Genomic DNA, 19,722 nt, shown 5'->3' with positions numbered 1-19,722 from the left:
CATCGCAAGAGAGGCAGCATAGTTAAAGTTAATGGGGCACCGGTAGCCTATAGTGGTTATGGGGAGTGGGCAGCTTTGAATACCAACTCTTGCTCCTTTCCTGCATGTCATTCCCTACTCTCTCCCTCCCTGATTACTGATGCTATCCACTGTCCTGTCTCTACAATAAAGGCATAAAAAGCCCAAAAATATACCCTAAAAAATGTTGTTTTTTTTATGTGAAGATGGTACAAACTCCCTCACTGAAAAGAATCTTAAAGGTTTTTGGATTGCATAAAAAACTCTTATTCTAGTAATTATTATTTGCATTTTACATTATCAGTGCCTATTATATTACTTCTGTCGATGCTGTACAAGAAGCATCAAATATACCAATGTCTACTGTTCAATTGGAGCATGCGCTATAATAATTCATGATTCATTCTCTGATTCATTCTTCTTATTCCAGCAAGCATCTGCACTGTACGAGCATCAGGAGAATAAAAGCACGTCTGGTCAACAGCAAAGAGTCAGAGATTGAAATGAGTTCCAGAGGAGTCAGACAGAGAAGAAATGAGAGAGGTAAGCTCGAGTACGAGGTGAAAGGTAGGGTAAGTAGCCTTTTATGTGGAAAAATACACCCCCCAACTACACACACACACACACACACACACACACACACACACACACACACACACATGCACAAGCACACAGACCATCCACTACCATGTAAGAGACCAATCAGAGAACAGCTGCTCATCCTGCCCAGGCACAGCCGTCCATGGCTCGTTGCACAGCATACAAATGAGACGTATCGACGTTACACACTTAGAAAAACACAGAAAAATGTGCTCACAAAAAAACTCAGAATGGCGCTAAATTTAACAGTGTACACCAACTGCACACTCAACACGATTTGACATTTCTATTAAAGCCATTGTAATATGCAGCAGTGGACTGTAGCCCAGAGTTGGTACCTCTTCTGCACAGAAATCTCCTGAGTGTGGGAAACTCTGCATACCAGGAATAGATTCACAAGTATGGCCAAGGTGTGTCTGTGTGTGTGTGTCTGTGTGTGTGTGTGTGTGTGTGTGTGTGTGTGTGTGTGTGTGTGTGTGTGTGTGTGTTTTAATGTAGGTCAGATAGGGGACATAGGGAGGAGAACATCGCTTAGCATATCTAGTAAAGAGAAACTTCCGAATGCAGTCTAACTAGTTGTAGTGGGAATTAAGGACCTTTCTTTTTGTTCGTAATTTAGTTTTTTAAAAGACTATTATTATACTATAGTTTGACTGTTATCGCATTAGCCATAGCTTAAGGGAAACTTAGCGTAAATTGAATTCAGTTCAGAAGTCTTTCGTATCAGTTAGATAACAGAAAAAAAAAATACAACAGCTTTCTTTGACTTGAAGATCAGATCTATGAGTTACATTTCCCCTCGTGCTGATATTCAGGTTCAGATGTTACAGTGTTTGCATTAACCATTGAGAGGAAGCATTTAAATATTCCTTTCGTTGTTGGTGCATGACCATGTAGCTCGTCTGCATGAGTGACTTCTCATCACTCAGCCAGAAGATATCAGATATGTTTTCCTCAAATTTCTCTCTTTAACCCTTGACTCCTCCACACCGGAGAGGCAGGATGCCAGAAACAGCAGTATGCCTGTCCTCCCTATACTCCTCTTCCTTTCAGCTTGAGTATCTGTGCCCCCGGCTGGACTCGATGCCAGCGCACCTGTGCTGTCTCTCAACAGTCAAATTAATAAGCTTCCCGCTCTCCTGCAGAGAAATCCCTTCAGACCTCTGCGCAGTGGAGGCCCAGCAGGAGCAGAAACCGGGCTAAGCTGATCCAGGGCAGAGCCAACTGGGAAATGATTGACTCTCCAATTTTAAGGAGGTTAAACACCTCAGTGGCCTGGCCGACTCCATGCAAGATTACTTGCCACTCAAGGTGAGGAAGCAGAGGTGGAGTGGATGTGGCATTCAAGGTGGGTGTGTGAGGTAAAGTTAAGGCAGAGGTGGACAATTCTTTATCTTTTTACAGTGTTAGTCAACAAATTAAAGCAGCTGTCCTGAAAAAAAAACACTTCAAGAAAAAGGAACCCCTACTGCTACCTGGCCCCAAAAAGTTTAGCCGAATAATATTATTTTTGTCGGAGAAAGACAGTTCCTGAACACATTTAGGCTCAGTGACCAATTAGTCATCAGTCATAAAAGACTGGGCTTTTGAAATAGCGTTACTGTTTTCCTCAATTTTGTGGATAGCTTTTGTTCTTGGAGGAAGAAGTGGGACAAAAACCCTGAATGTCTCCTCTTAGAAAGAAATAAAATGTTCACCCCTGACACACAACAGAGGCAGTTATACCTCGTTGCATCACAGCCTGTCACTGCAGCAGATTCTCTTTTAAAAAAATAAATAAAAAAAACCTTCAAAAAGAAACTCACTGACTGTCTGAAATCAATGTTGTGAACAATTCTTTCACCCAACAGATGCTCTACATGACAGCTTGTCTCCAATCTAATGTACAGCCTCTCAAGTCTTTTGTTACACTGATTACAATAAGGATTAGATTCTGCTAGTGAGTCTTTTTCTGTACTCACCCAAAGGAGTAAACCCTGCAGTGTTTGCTGTGTATCCTTTTGGTCAGGCTGTATTTGGGGTCCAGACACGCAGTCCAGGATCCTTGGGTTCCCTCCTGAGTAGCTTCCCCTTTGAACAGCGATGCACAAGAAACCTGGACATACAAAAACATATATATTTTATCTAAAACTGTTCACAAGAAGACAGCTTCCTTTTTTCATTTTTAGGTTTGACTGGTGTAAGAAAAGAGCGCTTCTATCTAACTCTTTTAAAACGTGAAAGCCTGTATCCTGGGGTGTATACAGATGTAAAAATCAATAGAAGAACACAGATCTAAAAAAAACAACAAAAGAGGAATCTGTCTACTCTCCCCCTAAAGGTGTAAGTCAGCAGAGGAAATACATTCTTATTTTGTCTTTTTTCATACAAATATGTGGCATTCCAGGATATCAAATAGTTCATCATGACATCCAAGTACTTTCAAGAAGACACCGGCAATCTTCTCTGTTTTCTTAGTTTTTATCCAAAGAGGATGTATTATTATAGTCCAATTAACCCCTCTATCTCGCTCTATTAGTGCTATTTTGTGTGTGTTCCTGTTCCTTCTCAATAGTAACAGTTCCTCTTCCAAATGTCCTTTGTCATTCCCCACCTCCTCACCACCATTGGCCTTGCCTCCTTTCCCCATCTACAGACCTGTTCTCGCTGCTAATCTACCCATCAGTTTCCTCATGTTCTGCCCGTTTCTGTTTTCTTCATGATGCTTCTAAACCTGTCCACATACCTGCTATTACTTGGTTCCTGTTTGCCTGTCTGTCTAGATACAGTTACAGTATAAGTACTGCTCAAGACTGCCTGAAACCATCTGCACTTGGGTCCTACTCTCTTGCCTACACTTTGCACCATGACACATTTTCACCAGAGGATTTCTTTTACTTCCTATTTAAACAAGATAGTAATTTTCTCAAAATTTAGAGACCATCTTAAATCTTGCATTGACCCAAAAAGACAGAGCTAAAAAAAATGCACACAATGTAAATATTACTTAGTCAATGTTTGTATCTGAAAACCTTCAAATACAGCAAATCATCAAGGCTACACAAACAGAATCTAAAAGTGATTTAATGTATGTTTATATGATTTATAACTCCAGACACTGTTTTTTCAACATGTTTGAAGTCAAAGCAGGAATGCACAGAACATCAGAGCTTGGTTGCTTAATATTCAGACAGCTCTGGGTAGTTGGGAATTAAGAATGTGAGAGGGGAAGACAGCATCGACAGCATCTGTCTCACCAAGTTTACAATGGTGAGCTCTAGTCACATAGGACAATACATCACATGACAGGAAGTTTGTAGAATAACACCCGCATTTAGAATTGGAGACTGGCAGCTCGGCTCAACCTTTGTGAGTTGTCCTGATTTGAGGGACATCTTCTTCTTTTTTTTAAATAAATATTTCAACACAAACACTATAAATCAATGTAAGGCTGCAGTAGAAATGGACCCTGGTCTGGTGTGTGTTCGGTGTTAAACAAGATTCATCATGATGTGAAGCTGCAGCACAGCCAAGTCTCTGAAGAGTAAGAGAAGAGGGGGGAAAAAAGGGAGATGATGAAAACAAGTAGGGGATACAAGTTTACTCTATGCTCAATAATCCATACAGTCCGTCTGGTTTTGCAGAGTTTCTTCCCCACCAATTCAGTTTCCAAACTTTGTGAGATCTTATGTAATATTCAACCACAAGCAAGCAGGGTGAAATTGCTGAGGTTACATAAACAGTTGTTCTGTTTGTAGTGCAATATAAAATTGAAACTTTACTCCCTATAATTTTAAACACAAACCGATCATATTTTTTGTTTCATTGGTAAAAAACAAGTGGTTTTATTTCCCCCACAAAGCCCTGTCATAAGGCTTGTGCTAAAATGTGAGGATGTCCCTTAATGTCTGCAAAATCCTTCTGAAATGCTGTAAAGAAAAATGTTTCCATCAAACTCAACTCAGCTCCTTCTCACCAAGAACCGGCAAACTGTGTTTATGAAATTTTGTGTGTTTAGAATAAGAACGTGTCTGTGTACAAACACACAGTAAATGCATGTTTACATGTCAGCGTATTCTGATGTTTTCTGTTGTTTACTGCAGTTTTATTTTTGACTAAGCTTTGGCTCCGAAGCTGCTGATGAATGTTTTCTGTCTAGTGTTTTTAAGCTCCACCAGCTGCAGACATTTCGCAGAAAGGATGAAATATGGTGCCAGGCTTGATGGCAATTATTATGGCTCTACTTTACACAATTCAAGTGTAAACAAAGTAGCAGTAAACGGAGTATTATCTAAAATGAAAGCTCACAGTGTTTGTGTAGATTAATAAATAATGAAGCTAACTCCTCCTGGGGGCCCTTCCCAGGACATTTGGTCAAGTCCATTTTATTTATGTAACCTAATAATACAAACAACATATTTGCTTCGAGGCCCTTTACAAACTCTACAGTTCACAACATCCTCTATTTCCTGACCTTCAATCATCAAATCTTTTGAAGACCTTCTTGGTCCTTCCAAGGGTCTTCAACCAGTTGGACTTCCATTTAAAACCTCTAAAGGAAGGCGACCTGATGACAACTTTATTAGACGTTAAAACCACTACATTTTTTTATTCCTGGCTTAAAGGTTCAGCATGATCTTTTAGTGATGTTTCTGAGCTTCTTACCATGGTACAGTTTAAGATCAATGTATAAAGTCCAATGTCAAAGCAACACATGGAGTTCCAATTGGGCAGGTCATTCTTCCCAATCACACCCTCCAGATAACCTGCTGGTTGCCCATATGAGTGCTGAAGTCCACCAGAACATTCTCCAGTTGGTATTCTTTCAAGGACCCCACCCAGTGATTTATACTCCAGACTAGGGGTGTGCGCTTCTAGCTGACTAATCAATGAAATATTGTTACCCTTGGCTAGTTGCCTCCAGAGTTATTAGTGGATTAAACAAATTATTTGTTATTTTGTATATGTTGACCCTCAATTCTGGTCAAATGCTGTGCCAATGCCACTAGCAGGGCGGTGTAGTCATACATTGGCTGTAGCCCTGGATAATGGGCCTCCTCTCTATAGCCGAATGTAAACAAGTGAACAGGTAGAATCTTGTAGGAACAGTTTGGTTTGGCAGTATTTGGACCTAGAACGTTGAGATAAAGTTGTTTAAAAGCTGTATCAGGTTAAATTGGCATATCAACTGAAGCAATGCATATTCACATTTAGCACAGACATGTGGACGTTAAACCTCACATTGCTAATTAGCAACACTATGCAATGCAAACCATACTGACCTTGTTAAACCGCAGACGCTGTGATCCCGTTCTGAAACTTGATATAGTTCATCATGACAATAACTGCAGAAGACGTTCTTCACATCAACTAAAAAAGTTGTCCTCAATTCAGAATTTTTTCTGACTGTTTTCTTACCTTCAAGCTAGTGGGCTTGTCTAAATTTAAATTTCTGTTTAACCGACTAGGACTCGGAACGTCCCCAGTTCAAACTGCTGGTTCCTCCATTAAGTTCTTTAGGGCTTTGCAAGTGGTCAGGCCCTGTTGGTCTTGCTCTGGAAAGGGGCCCTAGTTTCCCTGGACCATGAAAAGTGCTGCGGCTACTTAAATCCATATGATTTCCATATGAATCCCCTCCTCTGGGACAGATATGTCTTTGGTAACCGTACTATGAGTCCCAACAGCACTGCTCACTGTGATGCCCAAACCCCTCTACCACAATAAGGTGGCAATTCTCTCTGAGCAACTTTTCAATGAACCCTATCCTCTGACCAGGCTGTCCACTGCAATGACACCAGAGGAAAGTTAAATATAAAAAGTCACTCAAAGTGGCTTTTTTCAAGATCATGCGAAATTACACAGTACATGTGGTCGGCGCATTCTCTACTTAAATGGATTTAGAATAAGATCCATTTTGCTGTTTATTGTTAATGGTTTCAGGTTGATAGTGTTTATCAGCACACCATGAACAGTGTGTAATAAAATGCTAAATGGTTCTTGATTAATATTATTGATTATTATTATTATTATTATTATCATGCTCCTTCACATCTGCAGACTTATTAATGGCATTGACGAACACTGTTTCACTGTGAAAACTGACGTGAATGAATGCTTTCATTAAGCACTTAATATAAGGAATGAACAGTAACTACTTATTGCAGTAAGGCTAATCAGAAAAAAAAATCATCATTTTATGTGCTTTAGCTTGAGAAACATTCCCTTCTATGTGTGTGTGCTGGTCGAGGATGCATGCGCAAGATATACTGACTGCTATTGATTGGACAGTTGTGTCATGGGCTATCTCTCTGAGTAACAGCTCTACCAGGCACCGTGTCAGTCAGCATTACAGCTGAAGATACTGCTACGCGCCCTCCAACTCCCTCCACCCTCTGCTGTCACTGTGTATGACAGACAGTTCCCTTCTACATCTTCCCACAAACATACACACACACTCATACACTCCCTTTTCTCTCTGTTCTTGTCCTTGCCTCTTACTGTCACACACACAAGCTGCTGTACACAAACACGCACACACGCACGCACACGCAAACACACATCCCTGGGCTAATTCAGTATGAGCTGAATGTCTGCTTTGTGAAAGATATAGAACAAGTGCTTAGTCATTTGTAGTGAGGTACTCTGTGTCCTCACTGTATTGTGTGAGGGGAAAACACAAGTTGCTGATTTATCCAAAAGCCAATTCATTATAATAAAAACTGCAGCACATGTAATCGAAAGAAACATTCAGAACGGTCTTCTGTGTATTTGGACTGTAAAAATGAAGCTGTGTCTCTGTACATGCTTCAAAATAAAAGGTTTCAAGGGTGCATCATTTAAGCTTTCTCAATCCCTCAATTTTCATACATTTTGATTCCGAACATCAAAATCCATTTGTAGTAATTTGATTCAGACATAAAGCAACAAACACCCCACAACATCTCATTGATTAAATGTGAATAGAAGGTGCTGAGAGTTCAATCTGTATGGTAATCAATAGAGTAATGAATTATGTGTGCGCTTTCGAGCGAGACAAGAGCTCTCTGGCTGAGCTGAATGTGAAAGGGGAGCAAGTGTAACTCAGTCTTGGTCTGACAGAGGCAGGCTTGTCTCACTTTTATATACATAGCAATGACATTTCAAGATAATGCCTGAAAAAAACTGTAATTGTCTCCGCAGTACAGACTCAATGCTCAACGTGTGCATCTGGTCCCAAGGTTTAGTTAAGCTTAAGTTAAAACACAATAAACAAGTTAAAGATGTTGTGTTTGCAAGAAGCTGGTGGCAACGCTAGAAGCTAACTTTGTCAACTTTGCATCTGCTCTGCAAATCTGTGATTTCAGATTGTATTGTACTTTGGCTGTCAGTATTCTTAGTTTAAAACGTGAAGCTTATCTTCTTGCAGAAGTTAGATGTATAGATGGGTGTTTGCCTCACTCTAAAGAATGGAGCTTTAGAGAGAGCGACTTAAATAGTAAACTAGCTAACATCTTTCTTTACACCTTCCCTTTATATTTAATGTTGCCAATACACTCCTCAGTGCGGTGCATATTAGGCACATTTTACATGCGAGTGATGTGCTGTACTGTACATAATTGTATGCCTGTCATTGGAGTCAAATCAGATAACACTACTGTAATAAATGCTGTAAAGCTATCAACCTCATGTCAATTAGCCCATCTGTTACATGATCACACAATTTATTATCATGTTTATTTCAGCATCTTTGGCACTAATCACCACTGCACGAGTGTCTCATTGTACAAATTTGTTTTTTATTTGTTTGTTTATAGTTAAATATTTAATGTTGTACTTAAGTTATAGAGCGCACATAATTAAGTCAAATTCCTTGTATGTGAAGGACTGCCCAATAAAAGCTGACTCTGATTAAAATTCTGATAACAAAGATCTCCGGGGGTTTGCAAGGTTTTATCTGCTCAGCAATTGTCGAATTAAAGGGGGGGGGGGGTTGGTAATTTCGTCCAGACACACTTTTTAAGATTTTGGTTGAAAATTTCTTTAGCTCCTGACAGACATTAATAACTCAAGTGCTCTGAAAAAGGAACGAAGAAAATCTGTCATCTGTAGCAGTTGTAAGCCTGTAAAAACTTTGACCAATGTCTGCCACGAGGTGCCAATCTGATGAACCAATCAGACGCCTCCCTGTCTCTCTGCTCGTTCTCTACCCCATGCATGCACGAGCCCACACTCAAAGCATGAGCTGAGCTCCACTTCTGGACCAATGGCGCTTGTGCATGTAAGAGAGGGGCGTGGCTTTTGAGGGAGCACAGAGGGGAGGGGGTGGGTGCAGACGTGGCACTGAGGGAATGCTACTTTCAAAATCATGCTGGTTTTCGAAAATGACCAACCCCGCCTTTAAGTTTTGGCACAAATAGAAATTTAAAACATTCAGCTTTATACAACAGGTAGTAGTTTCAAAGACCAATAAGAAGTCAAAGAAGGATTGCTCACTTGTGGTGTTGTGATGTAGTCGAGGAACCTTTTAGCTTCATCCTCCAGAGAATGACTCTCACTGGCCCAGGGCTCCAGGTCTATATGCCAGCGAGGAGCCTGGAGTGGAACACACACACACACACACAAATACACAAAAGTGGTCATTAATGATGAAAAGAACAAGAACATTGACAATTAACTAACATCAAAGTAGGCCACTCAGAAGAAGAAGTACAAGGACAACAACAATGGGAGCTTTATTCTTGCAGGTATTCTAACCCACTTGTGCACAGCTACTGATGGAATCAAACTAGGTCACGATGTACTCAGTGGAGGATTTTTTTTTCTCACCTGTGTGTTAGTGACAAACTGCTAAAGTTCAGTTCCAGTGTTATTTTAGTGAAACGAGGGATGCTATTCGTTCTTGGGCATTCTGCAGTGCTCAGTACAGATAATTTAATTTACTGTATAAAGTCCAGCTGTGTGTAACTGCGGAAAAATAAGAGCTCAGACTTCACCGTCAGCCGACTGTAGCAGCTCAGTGCTGCTGTGTGACCACATTCCTAAAACCTGGCAGAGCTTTGCTTTACAGCTGCTTCATTTCTACAGGAATGTGTCTGTTTATGATTAGAGAAGAGGCAAAGGGATAGAGAATGAAGAGAGGAGGGGAAAAAAAAGACAGACAGAGCTTCCATAATGCATTTCAATGGTTGTACAATCATTTCTTGGGGCGAATACCACATCCAAATGTTCATTAGCAGCCGTGGTATAAATATCCTTGTTGATTTCACGAGACATCGCTTCCCCTTTAAAGTGTTAAAAAAAGTGCTGCAGCCTATTTTCACATATTCCATGATTATGCACCGATAATTTCTGGCTTGTCTCACAAGATCTTGTTTGCATTTGTTCCATGCTCTGGGCACAGCTGGTGAACAGTCTGTAAAGAGGCACAGATCTGTTTAGGAAAATAACCAAGTGTTTAAATTCTTTCTCATGTTCTCGTTCCTTTCGCTCCCTACACTTGTGCACTCAACTTTAGCTAGATCAATAAAGAAACAACACAATTTGCCTCAGACATAACGCTGCTTTTAAGTGATGTTCCATTAATCTGAAAGCTCTGGTCAATGACAGTTGTGTTAGTGAATTGATTAACTCTCTCATATTTTAATGATATATATTAAATATTCTTCCATGCTGTACAAATTCATTCACCTTATTTCAGGCACTTTATCTACAGCACATAAAAACAGAGACAAAAATGCTGTCTAAAAGTTTTATATACTTGCATAACAGTTCGTTTGTACATTAATTTAATTGGACAAGATGACTTGCATGGGTGCTGAAATGCTGATATAGAGTATAACAGCACTGGAACCTATAATTAAATGTACTACTCTCCAAAGTGATCAGAATGCTGTTAATTAATGTTGCAGCAAACGACCATATGCTAGTGTTGGTATTGGTTATTTGACCTCTTGGAGTGTTATTATTTGGGGGATTGTTCATGCTAATAGTGCTTTTTTAATGTTGTCTAAATGACATGCTGGAACATTTGGTTGATTTTCAGATAATGTGTCTGAATAATTCCATGTAGGATGGGCCATGTACATGACCAGACACAAAAATAAAATATTAATTCATTCATTGTATAAAAAGACATCACACTTGAGGCTGGGATGTTGTACTGACCATAAGCACGGCCATAATTATCTCCTTACATGTTCACATAGATTATCTACTTATGCATTTCCTATGACGCTGCTGTCTTCTTCTTTTTAATGAACATATAGAAAACACACACTTGTGCTCTCACATGCACATAAAGACCCATGGCCATGCTGCCCTCTGCTTGTACATTATCTATGGCAGCATCATGTGTGCCATTTCCCCCTCCAGTGATGCTGATCCTGAGACCTGACAGCGCAGAGAATCAGCAGTCCCTGTTAAAGCTGCAGAGCTGGATCCACGCAACACTGTTCAGTGTTTGGCATTCAGCCTCTAATCGATTTGTGGCGTGTCGAAACATCTGAATGCTCGTTGTGCCTCAGCTCTCCTCCACCTCGCTCTCTTTCATTCATCACTCCTTTCTCTCTATTTCCAGTTCTCGCTTTCCTCTGGCTCACACATTCTGCTCTCTCTCCCTCTCTCTCTCTGTTTCTTCAGTGTCTCAGTTTGAAATAATTGCACCAGTGATGCGTGATCAACACAATTACCCTGCAGGACAAATAGGGTGATGGATGTGTACATGTGGGTTTCACTCGTGCTGTTTTTTTTCAAAGGTTTGATTTTCCTGATTTGCCTCTCACAGGCCTCAGACAGAAGATGGAAGACTGATTAGTAAAGAAAGAAGGTATAAATTAAGTAATCAGTAGAAAGTAAACATAGAGGCAAACAGATGGCGAGGACTGGGGGAAATAAACAAGTTGAATGCCTAGAGTTTACAAATCTCATAACTTAGAAAAATAGCATTTACATCTTTCCACATTTCTGACACAATAAGATAATATTATTTTGCATAATATTTAGATAATTTTGCATAATGTGCATTGTTAAGAAAGAAAAAGCCTTTAATTTCTGTCAAAGATTAGAAAAATAGACTGCACAAGAAAACTTTTTTCATTGGCTTGATCCAAAATTTACAGAAACTTACAATGAACTTTTAGTCATCTGAAAAAAGAGCCACATTTTACCATACCAATTTATCTACTGGTTTAGCATGTTGGCAAAATAGCCTATGTCACTGTTACAACTGTCTAATTCATACTTTGGACAAAATTCAACAGTTACACTTGTGATGCTGATATTTAACCCATAAATTAAACTTTGAATGATGAGGTTTCATTCCATGCGATTATTACAATATGAAAATGACCGTTGGAAAAAACAACCCTTGCTTCTTACTCAAAGAAACACATTGAAATGTATATTAGCATCATCATTATAATCCATTATTATCATCAGTGATTTGCTTTAAGTGTAAAAAGATTTCCTTTACTTGAAATGTGCAATAAAAAAGAGCTGGATCAATAAGATATTAAGTGTGATGTCTCTGTTCAGATTTTTGAACTCTGGCTAAATCTCCAGGCGGAGACTTTGTAGTTCAATTCCTTCATACAATTTTAATTCCGATCTTGTAGCTGAAAATTCCCTTGCAACGGCCAAAGAGAACCGAAAAATATCAATCTCAATCAACTTTCCTCCTCTGATGCAATATAGTGTGGAAAGTTTTTCAGAGACATTAAAGCTGTACCTCAACTCAGCTTGTTGTTCACATGTTAAAAAATATCACCTATCCTTCCTGAGTCCCAGAGACTCTGAAACTTCCCACAGCTCTCTGTCCCTTTTCTCTTTATCTCCCTGCAAAGCTGAGAGAGCAGGCCCCATACATCAGCCTGCATGGTACAGGTTGGGACAGGACTCCTGAGCGGGGGGGGGATTTCTGAGACAATGCACTTACATCGCAGTTTATGCGGTTGGTTGTACTAGGAACAGAGAGGGAAAAAGTGGAGAAGGGAACATGCGAGGGACGCAATCATTAAGGTATTATTAATATATTTTGATGACAAATAAATAAGTCAGATATTTTTAATCTATCAGCGTTTTTTAAACAGAGCTTAAACTGACATTTTAAATAGAGACTGTATGTATGTGTTCGTGCAAACATTTCACTTGCCTATAGGAGCTTTTACTTACTGCTGAGTCATCACTTTGTGCTGATGAGATTTGTGTTAAGCTCCATGTTCAGTCAAGCAACTACACAAGTCATCAGCACCTCAGGGACAGCGGAGGTAAGCAGTGTTAATAACAAACACGCAGATCATCACCCAGAGCTGTTGAGCCTCAGCTGTGCACACCTTCATCCCATGGCATTAGCTATAATTACACCCACAGCAAGAGCAGCTCAGGTATTTGCCTTGACATGAGTGGTAGGATGGAAGATTGGAAATTGTGAGTCAATACGATGACACTGAGAGATAGAAGAGGCAACACCTTATGAAAGTTTTCCTGATGATTAAAATGTGCAATTGAAACATTTGAAAAGGTATGAGTGATGAAAGTTGGTCGCCCATCTCTCTCAACGGGAGAGATAGTAGCTTGTGATTAATGAAATAGGATGAAATGGCAGAAAGTGGATTTAAGTGAGGAAAGGTTTAGTAGTCTTAAAGAGACAGCAGCTGAAATGAACCGTTGCAGACAATGGCTGAAATAAGGGATTTTATTAACGCCAGTATAAGATAAATAATCCGTTTTTTTGAGCTACACATCTTGCAGCGCTACTCAATAGCTGTCCCAGACTGACATAATTAATTGTGAAAGTGAGTATAATAGATCTCCTTTAAATTACTGAGAGAAGTTTAAGAGAGATTTTTTAAAGGATACATAAAGTGGAGGTCAATTTAATTGCATACTTTTTAAATTGGTGGTAATAGCTGAAACTTTATTGCTAAATTGTACAAAGAAAATGTGTGTGTGCTCACTTCTGAAAACTTGCCCTTTGGTTATTTTACAAAGTAGAAAGTTGTTGAAGTGGCAGTCAAACACATCCACTTACAGCTAACTGGCAGGTTGAAGTAGCATAGCAAGAACAATTGACTAAAAAGGTGAAAGATTCAGCAACGACAAGGTTGCTTCACTCCAAGCATGGAACACAATTGAAGAGTATAACGCTGAAACAGATGATTGTTGTTTCAAGTGAAAGCATTGGAATTTGTCGCTGCAATGACATCTGGGAGAAAATGTGTGCTTAGTGCTGAGAATTTGCTCTGGGAGAGCTAGATGAAATGTTTAAAGCAAAAGTGGAAGTGTCAAAAGGAGTTGAATCTTCAGTTGAAGTAGATCTATAAGTGATAAATTGGGCTGCAAGGATTCATTATGGTGGTCCTGAGAGTAAAAAGTGCCACTTCATGTCAGTTAAAGTTTTGGCTGCAAGTTCTGAAAACAGCTTGAGTTAACAGTGGAGGCTTTAGTGGTTTATAGTTTCAGTCTTATTTTGAAAGTAAACATTTACTATAAGTGCAAACAAACTAGCTTCCAATTAGATAAACAACGGAGATTAATTAAATTAATCTGATCACAAATTGTAACTGAATTGTCTGCCATTCGTCTTTTCTGGTTCGACCTCTACTTTTATTTCCCAGGATACAGAGAGGACTTGTTTTTAACATCTCCACCCCTTTTTTTTTGATTGCTCTGTTGTGGGGATGTTTCTGCATGGCCTGCATGTCTTGGTGGAGCTCAGTGTGCCTCTCAGCTTTGTGTGAGAGAGGTGTGAGCAGCCAGGTCAAGCATGAATAAACCCCTAGGGAGAAGAGGATGGATGGATGAACAAGAGATGAGTGGATAAAACACAGGAGGACTGTCTGCCAGAACACGTTAGGTGGAATAGAAGAAGACAAAAGTGTAAGGTAACAGGTGTCATGGACTTGAAGATGAGGAGTTGTTCACCTCTGTATTTAAATCTCAATATTAATCTGTTGTTGGTGTTTCTTTAAAATTTTCATTTTCTGAAAGCTCTGTGAATATTTCCTGTTACTTACATTTTAAACACAGGTGCTCTTATTTTGAAAGAAAATGCCACTAGGTAAAAGCAGATGCAGTAAAAGTATGTGTCAGTTTTTGGAAATGATAATATAATACTAGAGATGATTTCTTATATTCTGAGATTTTAAATAGATTCATATCTCCCAAAAAAAAAAAAATCAGTCACTCCCTGCTAAGTGCTTAAGCTAGCTCTTTCCCTCAGTAGAAGGCCAAAAGGAGCAGCAAGAAATTCAGCCACTCTCACAGATAACTGGAGTAGATCCTGAAGTATGTACTAATTCAAAAATAAACTTTGAATCATGAATCCAGATTCGTTTTGAATAGAAAATAGATTGTGAAACGAATCGTCACCCCAAGAATCTAAATCTAATCGAATTGGAGACACCCAAAGATTCCCAGCCCTATATAATACAACTTTTTGTTATTTAAGCATCCAGCTGATAAGGGAACAAGGTTGATATATAGTTCATGTCTTACTTAAAATAATATGGAGTGTTTATTAAACATTTTATTTGACCCCCCCACCCCCTTGATAGACATTGGCCAGAAGTGATGTCAGAGGACCAACAGCTTGTAAAGCTTTATTGGAGGGCTCTTCTATGTCACTCGCAATTGATGTGTAATATGTTACACAGAAGCAAAGCCTAAAAACTTTGCTGCTTGGACAGCAGCGTTCTAAAAAAATTCAACTAAATCAGACATTTTAGGCTGCAATATTCACAGGAAAGTGCTTCAAAATCCTGTGTTCACTCTGTTCCCAGCATGTTTAAGGAGCTACAGTCAATACAACTTCTCCAATGAACTGTCAGTTGGAGAGTGAGACCATCACCCAGCAGTGGCGGATTTAAAATATGTATTCTCTGTCAAGAATCAACAAATTAAATACAAAGTGATGGTTCTACTGTAAGTGTGGTCAGATCACCTGATTGTCACAGATAGTCAGTATAATGCATCACATTAATAGACAAGCCAGCCACAGGTGAGCTGTGTCTGTAAATGTGAAAACCATGAGGAGGCAAAAGAAGAGCTGCCATCTGAGCCCAGTCTGTTGGTAAAGAGCCACTTACATGGCCGAGTGTCAAACCTTCAGCTAACTTTTTTCAATCACTCGCACCAGGCTGGAGATGCTTCAGAAAAATACCACCAAGCTGTAGATGGAACAGAAGTCAAAGATGTGTGTTCAACAGCATAGGAATGATTTCTTTAACACTGTGAAACATCTAGAAGTTAGGAAATGTTCTTTGACAGGCTACATTTTCAGCTTGGCTAAAAACTCAGCAGTGCCAAATAAAGGTCAAGAAGACATTCAATGAACGAGTGAGCACACAGGGAAGTAGTGGTTCAATCAAACAGTCGGCGGCTGATTCACATTAGTCTCCCAGAGTTCTTATAGTTGGTGAAGCCAGGTGAAAGTCCACATGAGAGATGTATGCTCAATTAGGGAAAATTTGAGAATCTTGTGTTTTTTTTCAGTAGTGATAGCTTAAAAGACAGCTATCATTATATGAATGACAAAAGTGTTTCTCATTGCTTTAAAGTCCTTATTTTACTTCTATCAAACATATTGATTATGTTGCCTGCATGACTCCCGGTGAGATAGATGGGTAACCAAACACTTTATTTAATTAAGTGGTGTTCTTAGTAATACAGCTGGAATCCCTATAGGGAAAAGCCAACAGAAATCATGACTCATAGAACTGGCTTACCAACATATAAAAGAATGATAAAACCTGAAAAGAAAATCACATAACACAACAACATTAAGAGGTTAAATCGGTCGACTGAATTGGTCTTGTCGATGTGTTGATAGCCAGCCTCAAGTGGACACTGGCGTATTAATTGTCAGGCCAAAATAACTGTTGGTTGTTGAAGTTTTTAACTAGTGTAGGTTATGTCCTTTTCTCCTTTTATTCAATCTAGAAGGCTCAATCGTTGAAGCAAAATAGAAGAACTCATTTTGTGTTTGTTAAACAACCAGTTCTTGGTGCTGATGAAATTTCAACTTTTTCTTTTGCTTTCAGTGCATCAGAGGACATTTAAAAGTTTCAAAGACGAAAAAGAAACCCTCTGCCCTAAGGAGTTCTCGATAAGCGGTTCCATTTCTTGCAATCCATGTGCTATTACAGGATACACAGCATGTTGCTTATGAACGAATCCCATGAAAATACCAAAGCAATTATTGTGTTTTTCTAACTTCCCCCTCTCTCTCCGTGGGTTTTGCCCAAAAGTAATTTCTTCCAACTGAAGATAAAAATCTCTAAAACAGGTCACAAACTTGAAGCTTGATTTTTGGTAAATGTTAATCAAAAGAGAGGGGAAAGTGCGTTTAATGGCTTTTAAGGAAATAAACCAAACTTCCAGGAAAGCCAATGCTGAGCGGGTTTGCGCCGCACCAGACTGCACAGAGACGTGGACATGCTGAGGCACATTCTGGGCGTCCAGAAATTTGACCTGGGCATCATCTGTGTGGATAACCGAAGGAGGTTTTAAACCAAATTGAGGTTGATTGAGGTTTTTATGATACTGTACGACAATGCTTTCTTGCCAAACCGATTGCTGCAAAGCATGTTTTATATTATTTCTTCAATCAAAAACCAGGAACTTTCAACTATCATTTCATATCTTTTGCAGTTGAAAAACTGTTACACTCCCCACTCTCAGCAGCCTCCCCAGCTGTCATTGTTCTCTTGAAATTACCCAAACGGTAGGTGGCTCTGATCCAAAGCACGATCACCCAAAATCAAAACCAAAATGAGCACAATTACATTACAATAATGTAAACAAATAATTATCTTATGTTTATGTCTTATTATTATTTCTTCATGTTTGGCTCTGTTGTGATCTTTCACCATAAATGAATCATATTTCCATATGGCCCCAACAGTGCGGGTTGATACACATTTGGAACACTAGCTGTTGAATGGCATATACTCTATAACAATAATAATAATGGTAAATGGACTTGAGCTTGTATAGCACCTTCTAGTCTTCTGACCACTCAAAGCGCTTTTACACTGCAGGTCACACCTACCCATTCACACACTGATGGCAGAGCTGCTATGGAATGTGACCATCAGTATAATCCCATTTATACATAATCATACGCCGCCGACGAAGCAGCGGGAGCACTCTACCTGAGCTGAGCTACAGCCGCCCTTAAGAATGGAAAGATGAAGAAGGAAATTGTTAAGTAGTGCAACATCATGGCTATATTTGAGTGTTTTATTTAAAGCTTTTGGACTGCAATGTTTTGGGTTCAGGTTTGTTTTAGTCCTTTCACGGTTTTTGTTGAAACAGGAAAAATACAGAATCATTTCAAGATGCTGTTTACAAGTTTTAACTGCAAACATGTGCCAGAAAAAATAAAATAAAAACCTTCAGTTAATGAGTAAGTCAGACTTTTTAATCCCGACAATATTCGTTCTCCACACTTATTATTTAGAACCAGCAAAATAAAAGGTTTTATAGGTTCTTTTTGCTATTCCAGCTATTGATAGTCTAAACATTAAGATCTTTTACTGAGCTCTATCGCTCTGACCAATCAGTGATATGGAGACTATTTAATTCAGACCAGACCCAGTTGTCTCCACTTCCTGTGGTGTCATCGCTATTCTTCTGACAGGCCCAGCTCACGGGCCAATCCCAGCTCACAGCCGGAGTACAGAGAGAAGACAGAGAGGGTATAACAGAATTAAAGAGGAGGATTACGCTGATCTTTTTTAATAAAGGCGGTAATCTCAGAGGAGTTTAGGCTCAGTCTCAAAGGCAGAGTGATGCTGTGAAGAAAAAGAAGCCTGCAGAGGAGAGGAGAGACACACGAGCAGGGTGTGGAAGTGAAGTGTTTGTGTGTGTGCGTGTGCATGTGTATGTGTGCATGCATATATGAGTATGTGTGAGAGGAGTGGAAAGGGAAATTGGAGGTTGAGGCACAGATGGTGTAGATGGAAGATGAAGAGCTTTTTCTCTTCTCGGCCCTGCTTTTCTATCGTAGGAGAAGTCTAACAAACCCACATCTGGTTTGCATCAACTGTTAGAGAGAGACTATCTTGTGTGTGTAACTGAAACATTCTTGTATGTTTATAGTACAGTGGTTGAGACTGAATTAACCTCTGAGTATCATTCAAAATTGAGGCCATGCGTTGCACTTCAGCACACACATGCTATTATTCTTGGAATGCTTCATCCTTCTGTTAATCTGGAGTCACATCATTTGCCAAAGTACTTAAAAAAATTCAAGCTGATTGAAGACCAACTCGCACCAATTTTCATTCAGCAACATGTGCCATCACACACAAGACAGCCTCAGTTTGCTCTCTATTACCAGATCCTGCACATACATGCAGAATCTGCAGGCAAGCGACCATGCTTTTTTTTTTTAAGTATTCTGGTTTCTGTGATAGTTGTAAAGCTTTGTCCATCAGTGTTTCACTTGGCATTCTTTGTAGAAGAAATAAGTCAGTGTGGATAACACATCTATCTCTAACTACTGGCTGATACACTGAAAGGCCTTTAATAGTATCTAGCACTCCCGGAGGCTGTACTGTCACAAAATAGTCTTAGGTTAACCAATAGGTTCAGAGATTGGTGTCTATCTGTCTTAAAGCAAATCTTATCTGTTAGCTGTGCTTAAAAGCTTTACAAAGCTGCTGTGTTGAACGTTGCATTTCCCCCCCCAAGATGCTTTGCTAAAACATCCCAAACAATCTGTGTTGCACCCAGACTTCCAACTCATTTTTGCAGCCTTTAATTATATAGGAAGTAGTATGCCATGAGACTGTATTACAGATATGCTGAGCCACTTTATGAGTAGAATTGGAGCTGAACTCATCAGAAAATATGTTAGCAGTAAAGGGACATAATTGGTTTAATTGGGACATAAAAGGACATACCTTTCATAAAACTGGCTTACAAATTGAGAAAAAATGAAGGCAATCAGTGGCAAGTAATTAAGTAATCAGTGCTGTTCCATTCGATGGCGTAAATGTAGCTTGCTGTTGTGATTGCTGCTCATTTCCAGCGCTTTCTTTACATTGCCTGGTAAAGGTAAACTAGGGCAGTCATTTGTGCATCAGTATAAATGATGAAAAGGTAATCAGTACAGAGACTGAACACACAGAATATGTATTAAAC

At 39.4% G+C, this 19,722-nt stretch overlaps 1 protein-coding gene across 1 annotated transcript in view; it reads right to left on the bottom strand.

Annotated features, from left to right (window-relative positions):
* Positions 1 to 19,722, bottom strand: part of mettl24 (methyltransferase like 24) — a 38,372-nt gene that overhangs the window by 10,756 nt on the left and 7,894 nt on the right. Inside the window, exons 2-3 of the mRNA XM_029277147.2 lie at positions 9,070 to 9,168; positions 2,580 to 2,713 (exon numbers count right to left, since the gene is read on the bottom strand). Coding sequence (XP_029132980.2) covers positions 2,580 to 2,713; positions 9,070 to 9,168 — 233 coding nt within the window. The remainder of the gene's footprint in view (positions 1 to 2,579; positions 2,714 to 9,069; positions 9,169 to 19,722) is intronic.

This window comes from Labrus bergylta, chromosome 15, assembly GCF_963930695.1.
Source record: "Labrus bergylta chromosome 15, fLabBer1.1, whole genome shotgun sequence".
NCBI classification, from domain to species: Eukaryota; Metazoa; Chordata; class Actinopteri; order Labriformes; family Labridae; genus Labrus; species Labrus bergylta.
The sequence above is the reverse complement of the archived record's forward strand: the minus strand, read 5'-3'. Positions and strand labels throughout refer to the sequence as shown.